Here is a 17,143-nt window from a genome sequence, read left to right as displayed (position 1 = left end):
GGATTCGGATGCTGTCGTTGAGGTGCAAGGCCACTTTTGTAGGGGGGTCTGCTGAGAAAATTGGAATAGCCGATGGATCAGCTACCTTGTTTAGTGACCAACCTTTATTCCGCTCTTAAAGTCCGTATTGCAGCTTGAAAATGTTGGACAAAACGTGTGACGAAGAATGCGATCCTTGTGTCTGTATGTTCAATGGTATTGCAAATTCGAAGTTATCAGATGCTTAATTGCATCATTTGGCGAAAAATTTAGTGTCCACTTTTATTATCATTTCCTTGGCCTTGACGATGGACCACTGCAAAAAGTTCTGCACCAAACAGCCATAAATAGAACTAGCCATATCTATAGTTTCTTCTCCGAATAATTAACACGATGTGCAGTCAATTTTCATAGCCAATTCGCCACATATAACATGCCGGTTCGTCAGAAAGCACACAGGTAGACAATAGAGCAAGTCAGTCCAGAAACAAGGGATGTGCAAAGACCTTCTCAACTATTACCTACAATTTAAGGATACCGAAAAATTGGTGGTTACGTAAGGCACTTGTAGTGGGTTCCTTCCCCGTTACCGCTTGCTGTCTGAGACACCTTCAATGCACTGCTGATGCACCTTAATTGCTCTCTCACTACCAACGTACCTTAACACTATGGAATATACATGGCACTGCAAAAATACGCGTAAGAAACGATATAGATTACGTTGTAGAATTGCAATTCTAGATTGCGTCAGTAAGTATATTAAGTTGAAACACCGCAGCAATACCTGGAGTGGAAGGAGAAAAACCACCAAACAATGTCTGTAGAGGGACTAAAAAACTATTACAGCAAGTTAATTTGAATGAGGAAAATATCTGATTTACAAGAAATAAATTCTTAGAAGGATTAAATTTAGATGTAAACAGATGCCCTTGATGGCAGTAAACAACTGAGCAATTTGTTTTGTTACCAAATGCTGCGTTACTTATGTTTCATAATTTAGCTTTTTAATCCTTAGTTAATTGTGCCACTGTAGAATTTAAATTCTTATTCTTTTTCTTTCTTTCTTTCAGCTCCACGCTCACATTCCATAAGGCTAATAGACATAGTGGTCCCATCAGCTGTTTTACTGGGTCAAGATGCCATGCTTGAATGCAGATATGACCTAGAAAATGATGGTCTTTATTCTTTAAAATGGTATAAAGGAAATGAAGAAATATTCCGCTATATTCCAGAGGAAGAATTTCTTAGTGACAGAATGAAGTCATTCAATCTGCCTGGAGTCAACATTTTGGTAAATCCTTTAGATATTTTAGCATAAAATAGGCGTCGAATTCCAACACCCCGTGAAGTATTTCAGAAACTACAACCCGCAAGTTGAAACTACTGATAAACACAAAGCAGCGATAGAATGAATAACCTAAACTATTTTTAAGCATTTAAGCATCCGCATAATTCTTGTCTTGATTGCATATGTGAATACACTTGGTCTAAGAATTACTTTTCCCCTCTCTTATATGTCTAATCAATTATTGGTTAAAAGAAAACTTTAATCCATTGACTATTTTTGGTAAATTCTCTGATGATTGAAATAAAGCTTAATCTCAGGCCTTCCCCAAAGAGTTTAAATTATTTTTTCTGTCTCAGCCTCTCCCGACGGAGCTTGATTCAACAAAAAGTTTCTCCGCGAAAAAGAAAAAAAAAAAAATTGAACCAAGCAAGGTCAAATTTAAAGCGAATAGACACCAATAAAAATTAAATAAAAAAAAAATCTCCGTAAAGGAAGTTTTTCGAAGAAATTCCTTCTTGTACAAGTAACTATTACTACTTCTACTACTGCCGCTTCTAGTAAACGAACTCTTAGAGTTATGGACATTAATGCGTTTCAGGGAATGTTGAATGGATAGTTAACTAAATCAAACATACTTCAAATAACAATCAAATCAAACAATCAAAAAACACTACAAGCATACACGTTGTCAAAGTGCGTATCAAGAATATCTTAGAAACAGCTTTCAGCATTAAGCTGAAACTTCCAGGACATAAAAAGGAGGAGGAAAATTATTAAAATGGCACTCTATGCCTACTACTTCTGCTAGTAGTCTACAATTACACTATAGGTAAGGTTATTTAGATGAAATTTATATGGTAATGTTGAAGTAGGATGTTGAATTAAATGAGGACACTTTGTCATTGCAAATCATCAAAAGAAAATATTAGCAACATCTCCAGAATGACTTAGAGTATTAAATATTAGTTTTAAGTTGACCTTTTTAGAGCATGTTGAGGGGGATTTTGAACTAACAAGAAGGCTCGAAGTACTGAGTTGAAACCTATAGGGCGCTTTGATGGGGATGTTGAAGTAATGAAAACGCACTATTTGCATACTACTACTACAACTATTACTGCTGCTACTACTATTATTGCTACTACTACTACTTCTACTATAACTACAACTGCTACTACTGCTGCTACTACTACTATAACTAGTCTTAGGCCAACCACTCTGTGTAAGGGAATTAAGGCGAAATAGTTATGGAATGTTAGGGGGGATGCTGAAATGAATCAAAACAAACAAATTGCATTCAGGTTGTGGAAAGGGCTCACAGCAATATCCCATACAATTAACGGTGAACTAACAAAAGGCATTCCGTACAAACTATTTCTACTACTACTATTACTACTGTTACTTTTACTACTAATGGTATTATTACAATCACTGATACTACTACTGTTCCACTTCCAATAGTAGGGTATTAAAACGAAAGAATCGGGGAATGTTCTAAGCTAAAACACAATACATACAATAAGATTGTCAAAGGTACATATCAGCAATATTAGAGCATTAGAGTATAAGCTTATAGTATTCAGCTGAAACTTTCAGGGTGTGTTGAGGGTGACAAAGCAATAGTATCTAAGGAATATCCCTAGAATATTAAGTTAAAGCTATCAAAACATGTTGAGGGGGATGTTTAACTAACCAAACGGTTCTGTGTGTATGCTACTACTACTGCCACTAGTACTGTTTCTAACATGACTTGGTTATATAGGTGAAAGTTTAATGGACTGCTGTGGGGGATGTTGAACTAAATAAAAAAAATATATTCTACTTTCAGGGCATGTCGAGGGGGATTTTAAACCTGCCAAAAGGGAGCATATACACTACTACTCCAAAAGTTGAGTTTAGTAAGGTGAAACTTTCTGGAAATATTAAGGAGGATGATCATGTAAATCAAAGAATACTATATGCATGCAGATATGGTTGTTACACGACAAGGGCGATCTTGGGCAAATCTCTCATCATTCATCCTCAGAACCTTTTTTAGCCATCTCAACCTGTCTTTAATTATAGCTCAAGAAAGCGGGCCTTGTGAAAAACTACTACTACTAATAACTCACTGCGACGTACGACACGAGGCTAACACAGCCGCACAGACCATTCCTCCACTTCAATCTATCTCACTCTAATCAATCTAGCCTCCCTCTTCACAAACTCCCAAGAAGTTCCTGCTTTCTCTGAATCTTTTCTTACAATATTCTTCCACCCCATTCAGGAACAACCTGCTTTTCGTTTGTCCCTTGGTTGTTGCATGAAAAGGCTGATCCCGGGCAATCTGTCATCCTTCATCCCCAGAACCTTTCCTAGCCATCTCAAACTGTCTTTTATTATAGCTCTAGAAAGCGGGATAGACCCACATTTTTCGTAGAGCTTATTGTTTAAGTTACGGAGAGTCAGTAATATATCCTAAACAATCCAGATTTAAAGTCTCTGGAAAACATCTAGCAAATCCTCTGTTTGTAAGAGTACCCTTGATTCAGAATCATACCTTAGATACTTAAGCAGCTAAAGGGGAAAAAGTTGAGGGGGTCAATTTTTGTTTTATCTTTTCAATAAGCATCCCAAAAAGGAATTATATAAAGGCCTTTCCACCAATATTCCTAGCTGCGATCCAAAGTTTCCCCCTAAGATACCATTAGCCACTTCTGATAAGGACCTTATTCGTTAAGATAATTTTTACTCTTAACAATTTACATTTACTAAATAATGACATACCCTATATCTTTGCTGTCGAGCAGAAGACAAAATCAAATATTTTTTAAACAAACCAACAACACATAACAAAAAAATGTTAAAAAATAACTAAAATACAAAATAATTCAAACTCCTTAACATCATCACTTCCAAAATTAACCAACTCCTGACAGCCCTACTCTCCCCTTAACAGCCACACCTTCAATCAAACCATCACTTCCCACTACCCCCCAATAACCCTTTCTCCCTACCACCCACTCCCACCCAAATGCACAATTGAACCATCATTTAATACAATGTCCTTTTAAATTTGCTTTAAACTCTAAGACTCGCTCAGCTGTCGTAATGCTCACTGATAGAGAATTCCAGACTACAGTTCCAAGAAACTACAATTTAAAACCTAATCTTGTGTTAGTCCTAAGTTCAACCAGCCAATTCTCACCATTCTTCGTATCATATTCACGAGTAACTCTGTTACCACCGTAAGTGTCATGAAAAACGTCTGGGGCTTGATTATGCACACATGGAAAACGAAAACTACTACTGGATACTCATGTGGTTGGCCTACATTGAGCAAGCCTTAAGACTTAAAACAAACACTTGCATCATTTACGTATTTTAAATATTATCGTATAATCTTCACTCCTTTGTTCTGAAGTATCCAGACTTTGGGAAATTGCTGTAGAAATTGCGGCCCAGCTTTTTCAGCTGGAAGTAAGGAACAGCAATAAAACTTAAAACAAACAGAAATTATTGCCCATATAAGGGGCTCACCTCCTTATGATACCTAGCTCTTTACGCTAAAGTATTTTTAGTAATTTCAACTATTTATTCTACGGCTTTTGTGATTCAGGGGTCATTCTTAATGAATTGGGATAAAATTTAAGCTTTAGTGTAAAGAGCGAGGTACTGACGATGGGGCGAATCCCCTCATATATGTAATAAAAACATGAGAATACAAAAGTTCTTTACGTAAGCTAATTTATAAGTTACGTAAATCTTTTACCAATAAAAAGATTCGTAAAAAATTAAAAGTTCTAGTTGCCTTTTTAATTAACCAAAAAATCGGAGGGCAACTAGGCTTCGCCCCCGCTCTTTTTTTCTCAAAATCATTCGATCAAAATTATGAGAAAGCCATTTAGCCCCCCCCCCAAAAAAAAATATACAAATTTTGTTTTGATTATTCCTCTGCGGAGAGCCAAAATCAAAACATGCATTGATTCAAAAACGTTCAGAAATTAAATAAAAAAAACGAGTTTTTTTAACTGAAAGTAAGGAGCGACATTAAAACTTAAAACGCACAGAAATTACTTCGTATATGAAAGAGGCTGCTTCCTCATCAACGCCCCGCTCTTTACGCTAAAGTTTTTTACTGTTTTAAAAAGAAGAATTGAGAGAAAGAGTCAAACTTGAGCGTAAAGAGCGGGGCGTTGATGAGGAAGCAGCCTCTTTCATATACGAAGTAATTTCTGTGCGTTTTAAGTTTTAATGTCGCTCCTTACTTTCAGTTAAAAAAACTCGTTTTTTTTATTTAATTGGTAACCATAGACACAATGCCTTCTGATTTATTTTAAAGCAGCATTTATTTTTAAAGTATAATGGGCCAATTGCACAATTGTAGGGAGTTAACTTGCCTAATATCAATAAAGACATAGTTGCTTGGTCGTTCTACTTTGCTGAACCAAATGGTTGCCTCAAAATTTTGATTGGATGCGTTCGGAAAATGTATAGACTTTTGAGAAGGGCTACTTGCCTCCCATTTTCTTATTAATCTTAAAAAAGGCACCAGACACTAAGCTTTAATTGGAGTTTAAGGAGGGGGATTTCCCCTCTTATATATCTAGCAGAAACATTTTAAAAAAGTAAAAACAAAGCGAAAACATTTGAAGGCATTTTTTTCAGTAAAGTGCAAATTGTGTTCTGGTCTTGAGAAGCTATGAGGTTGTCCAAGACATAATTTCTAGAACTATTAACTACGCTGAACAAAATGGCTATCTCTAGAATTTGATTATAAATTTTTTTGGGAATCGATAGGCGTGGGTAGGGGGCTTGTTGCCCTCCAACCACATTTGTCTAATAAAATAAATCACACGCATTTCAAGAAAACATGAGGGTGTGCAAGTCTGGGGGGGAAGAACCCTCTGGTCAATCTTGATCTTATAAAGGGCACTAGAACTTCTCATTACGAATCCAATGTGCCCCCTCAGCCGAGGTTTATACGATCACCCTTTCTATATATATATATATATATATATATATATATATATATATATATATATATATATATATATATATATATATATATATATATATATATATATATATATATATATATATATATATATATATATATATATATATATATATATATATATACATATATATATATATATATATATATATATATATATATTTATATATATACTTATATATATATATATATATATATATATGTACATATATATATATATATATATATATATATATATATATATATATATATATATATATATATATACCTTGCCCTGAGGGCTATGCAGGGGGTTGCCATCCTCAGAGACATGATTTCTTGGACCTTTTAGTTACTTGAACAAAGTGAGAAATTTTTAAAATTTTGTTGGATATGTTTGAGGAAATTGTGGACATGGGAGGGGGTATTGTTGCCCTCTAATCACTTTCAGCTATAAAAATTGGGCACTGGCCTTTCAATTTCCAATCAAATGAGCTGTTTTCGAAATTTCTACGACAATAAATGGCAATCTCAAAATATCTATGAGACGCATTTTGGGAAAACATGAGGTGTGGGGAAGGATATCCACCCTTTGATCATCCTGGATCTTAAAATGGCACTAGAACTTCTTATTAAAAACTCCACAAATCCCCTCCAAAGTTGATACGATCCCTCTATGTACCTCATTTGCCCCTAGGATTTAAATTAAAACCCTTGAATCGAGAGTTCTGGGGGGGGGGGGGTCGTCATCCTTGAATGCATAATTTCCGAATCTTTCAACTACGTTGAACAAAATGACTATTTAAAATTTTTGAATGGATTTGCTTGGAGAAATGGTGGGCGTGGGAGAGGGATAGTTGCCCTCCAATCACTTTTGACTATTAAAAAGGGCAAGGGCAATAACCCTTTCAATTTTGAATCGATTGAGCTGTTTTTGAAGTTTCTAAGACAACAAATGGCCATCTCCAAATTTCTATCAGGTGCATTTCGGGAAAATATGAGGTGTTTGGGGGTATCCACCCTCTGATCACTTTGAATCTTAAAAAGGGCACTTGAACTTTTGATTACTAATCCAATAATCCCACTCTGAAGTTTATACAATCACCCTTTCTATGTACACCTTGTATGCCCCCAGGAAATATCTTACAATCCTTGCCCTGAAGGCTTTGGAGGGTTGTTACCCTCAAATAAATAATTTTTGGACCCTTTAATTATGATGAACAAAATAGTTATCTTAAAATTTTGATTAGACGTGTTTGGAGAAATAGTGGGCATGAGAGGGGGGGTGAGCTGCCCTTCGACCACTTTTGACTATTAAAAAGAGCAGAAGCCCTTTCTATTTTCAATCGAATGAGCTCTTTTTGAAGTTGCTAGTTGCCCTCCGATCTCTTTTGACTCTTAAAAATGGGACTAGAACTTTCAATTTAAGTCAAATGAGTCCTCTCTGTAGTTTACACTAGCACCCCTTCTATAAGAACCATATATACTCCCATATGTGGCATATGTGGTTAGTTAGCTTTTTACTTTTAAGAAGGGAACTAGAACTTTGAATTTCTTCTCATTTGAGTCCCTTCCAAAGTCTAAAGTTTAAACTACCAGCTCTTCCAAAAAACCTTATATACCCCGGGGTACAGCCTACAATCCTTAGATCCCCCCAGCTGATGTGGGAAGGGTTTGTCAACCCTGAAGTTTTTGTTATCTGATCGTTGGAGTATTTCAAAGAAAATACCTATCTCAAACATATCGAATGTATTTTAGGAAAAGAGGGTGAAGGGGAGGTAAATATTCGCCGATGACTTTTGACTGTTAAAAAGGTAACTAGAACTTTCAATTTCCAATCAAATGATCTATGCGGGGCTATGGCTATTAAAATTTTGATTAGACGTGTTTGGAGAAATAGTGGGCATGAGAGGGGGGGTGAGCTGCCCTTCGACCACTTTTGACTATTAAAAAGAGCAGAAGCCCTTTCAATTTTCAATCGAATGAGCTCTTTTTGAAGTTTTTAAGACAAGAATTGGGCATCTCAAAATTTTTATCAGATTCATCTCGGGAAGATACGAGGTGCTGGGGGGTATCAAAGCTCTGATCACTCTGAATCTTAAAAATGGCACTGGAACTATGAATTACCAATCGACAAGGCCCCTCCAAAATTTTTATGACTACCCTTTCTATATATGCCATATATGCCCCCAGGGCAAACCTACAACCCTTGCCTAGAGGTCTGTTGGAGGAGGAGGAGGGTATCCTTAAAAACGTAATTTCCAGACTTTTCAACTACGTTGAACAAAATGGCTATCTCAAAATTTTGATTGGATGTGTTTGGGGAAATGGAGGGCGTGACAGGGGGGTTACTTGCCCTCCAATCATTTTCGACTATTAAAAAGAACCCTTATATCTTCCAGTTGAATGGAATGAACTTTTTTTGAATTTTCTGCAACACCAAATGGCCATCTCAAAATTTTGGTGAAATTCATTTTGGGAAAATACGAGGCCTAGGAGGGAATTCACCATTTGATCACTCTGAATGTTAAAAAGGGAACTGAAACTTCTAATTTCCAATCACATGAGCCCATTCTGGAATTTTTACAATACCCCTTTCTAAATAGATCTTATGTGGCCTTAAGGTATAACTTACAATTATTGCCCGAGGGCTGTGGGGTGCTGTCATTCTCAAAGACATAGTCTCCAGACCTTTTAAATACGTTGAATAAAATGGTCAACTTAAAATTTTGATTGGATGTGTTTAGGAAAATGGTGGACGTGGAAAGGGGGTTACTTGCCCACAAATCACTTTTGACTATTAAAAAGGGACATATTCCTTTCAATGTCTAATCGAATTAGCTCTTTTAGAAGTTTTTTAAGACAACAAATGAACATTTTAAAACTTCCATATGATGTATTTTGGGAAGATACGAGATGTGTAGAGGGGGTATCCACCCTTCGATTATCCTGAATCTTACAAAGCGCATTCAAACTTCTGATTAGCAATCTAATAAGCCCCCTCCAAATTTATACGACTACCCTTTCTATATATTCCTTATATGTCCCAAGGACATAACTTACAACCCTTTTTTCTGAGGGCTCTGGGGGTTTGTCATCCTTAAAGACATATTTTCCCGACCTTTCAATTACGTTGAACACAATAGTTATCTCAAAATTTTGATTGCATGTGTTTGGAGAAGTGGCGGGCGTGGGAGGGCGGTTAGTTGCATTTCAACCTCTTTTGACTATTAAAATGGGCCCTAGTCCTATGAGTTTCCAATCGAGTTAGCTCTTTTCAAAGTTTATAAGACAACAAATGGGCAGCTCAAAATTTCTATCAGATTTAGTTCTGGAAAATACGAGATGTGGGGGGGGGGTATCCACCCTCTAATCACTCTGAATCTTAAAAAGGGCACTATAACTTCTGATTACCATTCCAATGAGCCCCATCCGAAATTTATTGATCACCATTTATATATATACCTTATATGCCAACAGGAAACAACTTACAACCCTTGCCTTGAGTGCTGTGGGTGGTGTTGTCGTCCTCAAATATAATTTCAAGACCTTTTAACTAAGTTGAACAAAATTACTATATCAAAATTTTGATTGGAAGTGTCTGGGGAAGTGGTGGGCGTGGGAGGGCATTTGCCATTCAATCACTTCCGACTTATAAAAGAGGCAGTAGCCCCTTCGATTTCTGGTCGATTTAGCTCTTTTCGAAGTTTCTACGACAGCTTCTTCAATACGAAGTGCCCTGACCCAAACAAACAATACATTGTGCTCACATCGCTCTTTACTTAGGCAGCGCTATTGCGCTGCCTCTAGTGAGATTAAAAGATTAAAAAGACTAAAAGACTAAAGACAGAGACTAAAAGACTGAATGATAAAGGCAAAAACAATGCTTGTGTCCAAACCACATTGCAACTCCTCGGGCAATTTTTATAGAAGTGTGATGCATCTATGAAAGATTTCAATCTCTGAAATCCTAAGTACCGCCCGATCTGAATTTGCATGACAGTCTTCCTGAATAACATAACTAGACCACTTGCATCAACTGGGATGCCTACTCTGCAGAAATTCATTAAAAAAGTCGTTTTCACGTTTACAAAAAGTGACCTATGGTTCATAAGAAAACTCCGGTCATGTTAACATATCATCAGCTGATTTGCTTAACACACCTGAATCATGCAATTTCTAGTCATTTTAGTCACCACGAAGGTCCTTTCACCAGCAATATCCCGATGTGTTCCCGATGCCAGATGTGTTGGGCCACATCTCTTTTTTAAGGATAGTCCTTGTAGCGCTGATCTCAATTTTGCTAACTGTGATAAAAATCATGCATCCTATAATCTGGTCCACCCTATAGCTAAGGAACTAATGTTGTGCTCCCCCATTTTGCAATGACTTTGATGTTTTCAATTATATGGTCTAAAATTAATGTTAATAAGGATAAGAACTTTTTCATTGATGTGCTGTACAATGATTTTAATTTGGTCTGTCTGCAGGAGTATCTCCTCACAGGCTTTAGCATTGATGCCCACTTAATTGGACAATCTGTCTTGGCTTTTTCTCCGATTGCCCATGACGTTGACTTTTCCCTCAACTATTCCCTTTTTTTAACTCAAAAATCAACGAACTCGGAAAATCAACCTTTTGCCTCGCAACCCTCACCATGATGTGTTTTTTAATACGGCCAAAGTTACTATAAATACATAAATATATTCGCAAATTTGATGGCAGGCCGCTAAGCCTCTACAAAACAAAAATCTTAATTTGCATTTCTTCTAAATTTGCACAAGGAGAAAATGTCACTTGAATAATATTCATCAACTTCCTTCTTGAATGTCAGTAGGTTTGTGGAGCAGATTACTCTTTCTGGTAAGTAGTTCCAATGCTTAACCACTCGGTTGCCAAAAGTCATCGGCCCATGTCCTTGCAAACGCGTTCCATACTCACTTTGTACTGATGTCCTCGGAGATGATTTTTATTGAACTGCACGATTCTTTCGGCTGGTACATTATCATAGGCTCCATTGCAGAGCTTCTACATTTCAATAAGATCACCACGATGGAGTCTATAGGTGAGGGTTGGGATTTCAAGCTTTCTAAGCCGCTCTTCGTAGGGAAATAAACGTAACCTGGGAGAGAATTTAGTTATCCTCCTCTGAACATTTTCGAGAACATCTATGTCCTTGTTGTAGCATGGTCTTGCAGAGCAATGTCCCTACTCGAGAATCGGGCGGACAAGGGACTTATAGAGCGTAGCGAGCATTTCATCGTCCTCGCACGAGAAGTTTCTTCTGATCATACCAGCAACTTTGGAAGCCTTCTTGACGACAGCTTCATAGTGGCTACTGAAGTTCAGAATCTACTATGATGCCTGGGTATCTTTCTTCTTTACTAAGAGTGAGTGAAGCAGAACCAAGAGAGTGTGAGGGCGAAAATTTTTGTTTGCCTAGAGTGAGGGTATTGATAATACTTCAATACTTTTCTGGGTATTGATTTCCATGATCCACATCTTCATCCAGTCATCGATTCGTTGCAGATCCGCCTGCAGGTGGTGAATGTCTTCACATGACGAGATGACACGATATAGCTTTGTGTTGTCCACGTAGAGAAGGATGTAAGATTTGATACCCTCAACTAGGTCGTTGATACAGAGATTAAACAGAAGAGGGCCGAGGATTGACCCCTGGGTACTCCACTAAAAACTTCCTCTTCGGTATTGCTGAGACAATCTTCTACGCACACAGCTTGCTTTCTGCCAAGTTAAGAAGTCCATAATCCATTGAAGAAGACTGGATGAGGAACTGGATGAGGAGAGACCGTATTTCCTGAGCTTCTGGACGAGACGCTTATGGGGAACTTTGTCAAAGGCTTTCTTGAGATCCAAGTATATGATATCAATCTGAAACCCCTTGTCGATGTTTTTCTTCCAATCATCTGTGGCACAAAGCAGTTGGATTTCTGAAGATCGTCCCTTCAGAAAACCAAACTGCTTTTCGGTAAGTATTTTTTCTCGTTTTAAGTGTTCTATGGTGTGGTCTGCAATAAGAGACTCAAGTACTTTACATGTGATACAAGTGAGGCTTATCGGTCGGTAGTTTGATGGGTCTCCTCGTTTTCCCAGCTTTGGATATTGGGACGACAGTAGCTTTTTTCCAAATAGTGGGAAGCTGTCCGAGTTAAAAAGACTTTCTGTAAATGTAGACTAGTGGCGCTGTTATTACCGTTGCAAGTTCCTTGAGCAGTTTTGGATGTAGATTTTCTGGGCCAGTGAACTTGCTTGGGTTAAGCTCTCTGAGTTTCTTTAGAACATCTCTATGGTTGATCTCTATCGGTCTTATTGAATCGCTTAGACCCTGAATTGGTTCCTCGCGGCTAAAGTGGTCCTCGTTCTCACGTTCCTGAGTAAAAACAGAAGAGAACTGGCTGTTGAGAGTATTTGCCTTGTCCGTGGGGTCGTGTACCAGCTTTTGTTTCATGGGATCGTAAAGAGAGGAGACTCCACTTTTGTTTTTCTTTTTGCTGTTCAGGTGTTTCCAGAAACTTTTTGTTTGTTTTTTTTCAAGGAAAAAGCTAATTTACGTTCTCTAAGCTTTCCTTCTCTTCTTGTTGCTTTCCGAACATTGTTGCGGAGCCTCTTGAGTGTTTTCTCTCGGTCGTTACTTTGTCAATTGCTTTTGTAGTCTCTCCATGCTTTTTGTTTTAATTTAATCAGTTCAATATTGGCTTTAGGTAATGCAACACGGGTGTATTTCTTGTGCATAGGAATAAATTGTTTTTCCATTGAGGCTACAATCGTAGTGAACCTTGTGTAAATGGTGTCTAACGACTCCAACCCACTGAATTCTTCAATCCAGTTGACATCCGAAAGCTCTCTTCTCGGAGCAACGTAATCTCCCTTGTAGTAGTTACGTTTTGGTGCCACACGTGTCCTCAAAACCTCCGTTTCAAAGCTAAACACAATTACCGTGTGATCTGATTTACCGATTGGTGACAACTTCTCAATATCTGATACCAGGTCTCCAGGGCTTACCAGTAGCAAATCGAGGATACTTGGTGTATCGGATCCCCATATCCTTGTTGGCTCAGATATTAGCTGCTCTAGAAAGTGTTCGATAAACGTCCAGGAATTTACTCGTCAAGCTTGCGGTAGATTCCGTGGTGTATTACTAATTCCAGTCTATCTTAGGGAGATTCAAATCTCCTATAATAGCAAGCTTTTGATTGGTATTCTTAGCGAATGCTGCTATTTGTGAGAACAGAGCTTCGTCGGATGTGTTAGTGTTGTTGGGGCTACGATAACAGATCCCAAGAACAGTGTTGCTGGTCGTTTTAGACTTAATGCAGATCCACAGACTTTCTTTGGGCTCAATCGTGTTGGTTGACATCGATATTAGATGCATGTTGATGCCTTTTCGACAATAGAAGACTATTCCTCTACCTGTTTTCTCTTCCATATTTTGTTCATACAGATAATAATCTTCGATACTGAGCTCTGCGACGGTAGGTAAGTATCTGGTAAGTTTCTGGTTAGGTAAGTTTTTTGGTTTAACTTCTACTATTGCCACAATATCCGGATTTTCCAGTTTGATAACCTGCTTTGCTTCCTCCATTTTGTTTAAGAGAGAGTCAGTGTTGAAATAGAGGCATTTTATTTTTTTTGGATTCATTTGTATGGCATGGGCCTTTTCCTCGTCAATTTTGGGGCTGTCGTTGGCTGGAACCATTTGATGGTCTCGCTTGTTGTCTCATTTTCTGGTTCCCGTTGCACCTCGGATTGGTGCTTGCAGTAACGTTAGAGTGTTGCTGTGCTTGCTGACCTTGACTCACCTTCGCTCGACGCAGTTGTGCCAATTGTGCCCTATGCACTGGTGTTTGATCAGGGTTTATATAGACCTTGTTTTTTACAAGTTTGTTGGTCGATTTTCTTAGATTTGGGGCTTCGCTGAGAATCTTCTGTTGCTTCTTGATTGTGTCGATTGAGTCCTTCAGTTTGACTACTAAGACGCGTGGCTTACTGCTATTTATTTGACTTGCCACATGTACGTCCTTGCGAATGTCGTTGTGCTGCAGGTGAGCTCCAAAATCATTCTCTGTAGCTAGGTTGATCACCAAGTCTGTGTCAGAGGTGTCTTCTGACTCCGGGAGACCAAAGATCACAGCATTTGTCCGTTTTCCTTCTCTAAGTTGTTTTTCCTTATCTGCCTTCAGTATCACATCAACAGTAGTATCATAGCTTTGGATGGTGCTTTCTGTTGGAACAGGAACTGGGTGCGAAGGACTGGGTGCATTTAACTGGAGCACTTCCCTCAGTCTTAGCTGCAGGAACGATGCGTTTCTTTTGTTGCAGTTCTCGCATTCGTATTTGAAAAGACATGAATCAGGATCTAGGCTCTTTATTGTTAGGAATAGATCGGTGTTTAATTTTCTACATCCCGCGTGCTTGTATTCACCACAGAAAAAGCATTTGATGGCCGTGGAGTCTTCTGTCGGTAAATGACAGTAGCTGCATAGTTCATTTGCAGCGCTGAGCTCGACCACTTGAGGTAAGGTGGCGTTTCCCTGTCCCAAGCTCTGATCCAAGATGTTGTTGTTGCCTCTGGATGTTGTTGGCATATCGTTGTTTTTGCTGATTGGAGTTGATTTGTTTTTCGGTGGTAGATTTGGACTAGGGGCTACTGCTGGGTTAGATCGGATTTTGGTTCCCGATGCGTGTGAGCTTGTATTCGCAGGCTTACAGCTAGGGCCAACAAAGATGCTTGCTAGTTCACGTGAATATTTTGTCTTTTTGCACGTCAGATGGCACCACTTAGGGCATTTCGTGCATTTTGCACCGTCGCTGCTTTTGGTTACATTTTGACTGCAAACAGAACATGGTGGTTGGTTCATTTGTTTAGTCGTAAATCAAGTAGTTGCACCGAGTGTTTTGAGTTCGTATTGGCACAATGGTTTTCATAAATGCCTGATGATGATCATTCTGCCAGGTGGATGACTAGTTATGCCACAACTTGAAACACATTGAATTTTTTAGTGTACAAAATACTGTCTATTTCTAAAGATTACATGATCATTGGTGACCTTAATACAGATATTAAACATTCCTCAGTGAGAAGTGATTTGTTTTCCTATTGGCTTTTTTCTTATCGTATTATATCCAAATATCATTCATTTTCTTACATTCACAATTCAGGCAGTAAGAGCAATATTGATCACATTATTGGATCACCTAGTATTACTATATCAATAGTGTCTATACATGTTGAAGAACAAGATTTAGACTTTGTGAATTACCCTGGTCTTCAAAATGGTTTGAAAAAAATAAAATGAAAAAAGTGATTTCCCTCTCTATATTTTGACACTAACAAACCTATTGTCTACCATATAGAGTTACTTATCATATGCTGCAGTGCAGTTCACCAGTAAATTGCACAAAAGACTCGGACTGCTATTATAATCCAGTCATTAAATGTCTAAACGATGCTGAGGCAGTTTCCGTGCCGTTGCAAAGTGTTAGATTGTGGTAAGCAAAAACCTATTTGGTCTTTATATCTTAATTTAAAAACTTTGAAAAATAAAACAAATCTGTAGTTAAAAATATGGAACGAATGTGATAGACCGCGTTGTGGAATTGAATCTAACCTGAATCGCATGGCGCGCAGTGAATACAAAAAAATATATCAAGTCGATGGGTTATCGTGTTATGCATTTTCCTGCGTCAAAGAGAGAATGGTGAAAAGTTATTAATTCTAAATCGATTGGAAATGATATGCCTAGTAGCTATTGTTTTCCACCTTCTGCTTGCCATGATCGTTACTCATTTTTTTCTGCTATTTTTAGTCCCCCTCCCCCTATCTCAACGCCTGTGTATTCTCATATCTCTTTCTTCAGTAGTTGATGCAATTAAGAAACTTAAACAAAAAATGTTGAAAATGACAGTATATCTATATTTAACCTTACATTAGATTGCACCCCCCCCTCCTTTTTGACCGTATATGCCTACTTTTCAAGACGTGTGTTTTTGTACTTCGAGTGCACTGGTAAGTTTTTTGTTTGGTACTTTTCTTCAATTTTAAAGGGAGGTAAATCTGCCTTTAAATTGCTCTTCTTACCGACCTATTACTGTCTCTTGCACGTTTAGTAAAGTTCTTGAGCATGTACTACTTCCTTTTGTGACTAACAATATGCTTGAGGGGAATAATTTTAATTTTAATATGCTTTATAATATGCTGAGAATATTTTGATAGGCTTGAGGGGGAATTTGTTAATTTTTCGGGAATAATAATTTTTTGTTTGGTACTTTTCTTCAATTTTAAAGGGAGGTAAATCTACCTTTAAATTGCTCTTCTTACCGACCTATTACTGTCTCTTGCACGTTTAGTAAAGTTCTTGAGCATGTACTACTTCCTTTTGTGACTAACAATATGCTTGAGGGGAATAATTTTAATTTTAATATGCTTTATAATATGCTGAGAATATTTTGATATGCTTGAGGGGAAATTTGTTAATTTTTCGGGAATAATAATTTTTTGTTACTGTTATTCTAATTATTTTCTTCGACTGAAGTCGGCACCAGCTCCTGTTACTAAAGTGAAAAGAGGCTTAAGGGATGATAGAGTATTATCTCCGACCCTATTTAAATTATGTTTATCTAGAGTTCTGGCCACGATATCCGCTACCTATCTCTCTGGTTTCTGTGATGTATCATATCTTGCGTATACTGATGATCTGCTTCTTACAAGCCGTACTATAGCTGGTCTATCAAACATGATTTCTCGTGTTGCCACTTTTTTTCGGATATAAGCCTTTCTCTTAATGTGGATAAATGTGAATTTCTTTCTTTTAAAAAAAATTCTAATACTCCCTTTCTAGCAGTGGTTTTACTGTCCATCTCGTAGATTCTCTTCGATCGCTTGA

At 37.7% G+C, this 17,143-nt stretch overlaps 1 protein-coding gene across 3 annotated transcripts in view; it reads left to right on the top strand.

The window, feature by feature from the left end:
- The window catches only part of LOC136031527 (uncharacterized), a 146,532-nt gene that overhangs the window by 64,914 nt on the left and 64,475 nt on the right, over positions 1 to 17,143 (top strand). For all 3 annotated transcript variants that reach the window (XM_065711200.1, XM_065711206.1, XM_065711211.1), the window contains one exon: positions 1,050 to 1,270. In XM_065711200.1, the coding sequence (XP_065567272.1) occupies positions 1,050 to 1,270 (221 nt within the window). The remainder of the gene's footprint in view (positions 1 to 1,049; positions 1,271 to 17,143) is intronic.

The sequence above is a fragment of the Artemia franciscana genome, chromosome 1 (genome assembly GCF_032884065.1).
Source record: "Artemia franciscana chromosome 1, ASM3288406v1, whole genome shotgun sequence".
Lineage (NCBI taxonomy): Eukaryota > Metazoa > Arthropoda > Branchiopoda > Anostraca > Artemiidae > Artemia > Artemia franciscana.
The sequence above is the reverse complement of the archived record's forward strand: the minus strand, read 5'-3'. Positions and strand labels throughout refer to the sequence as shown.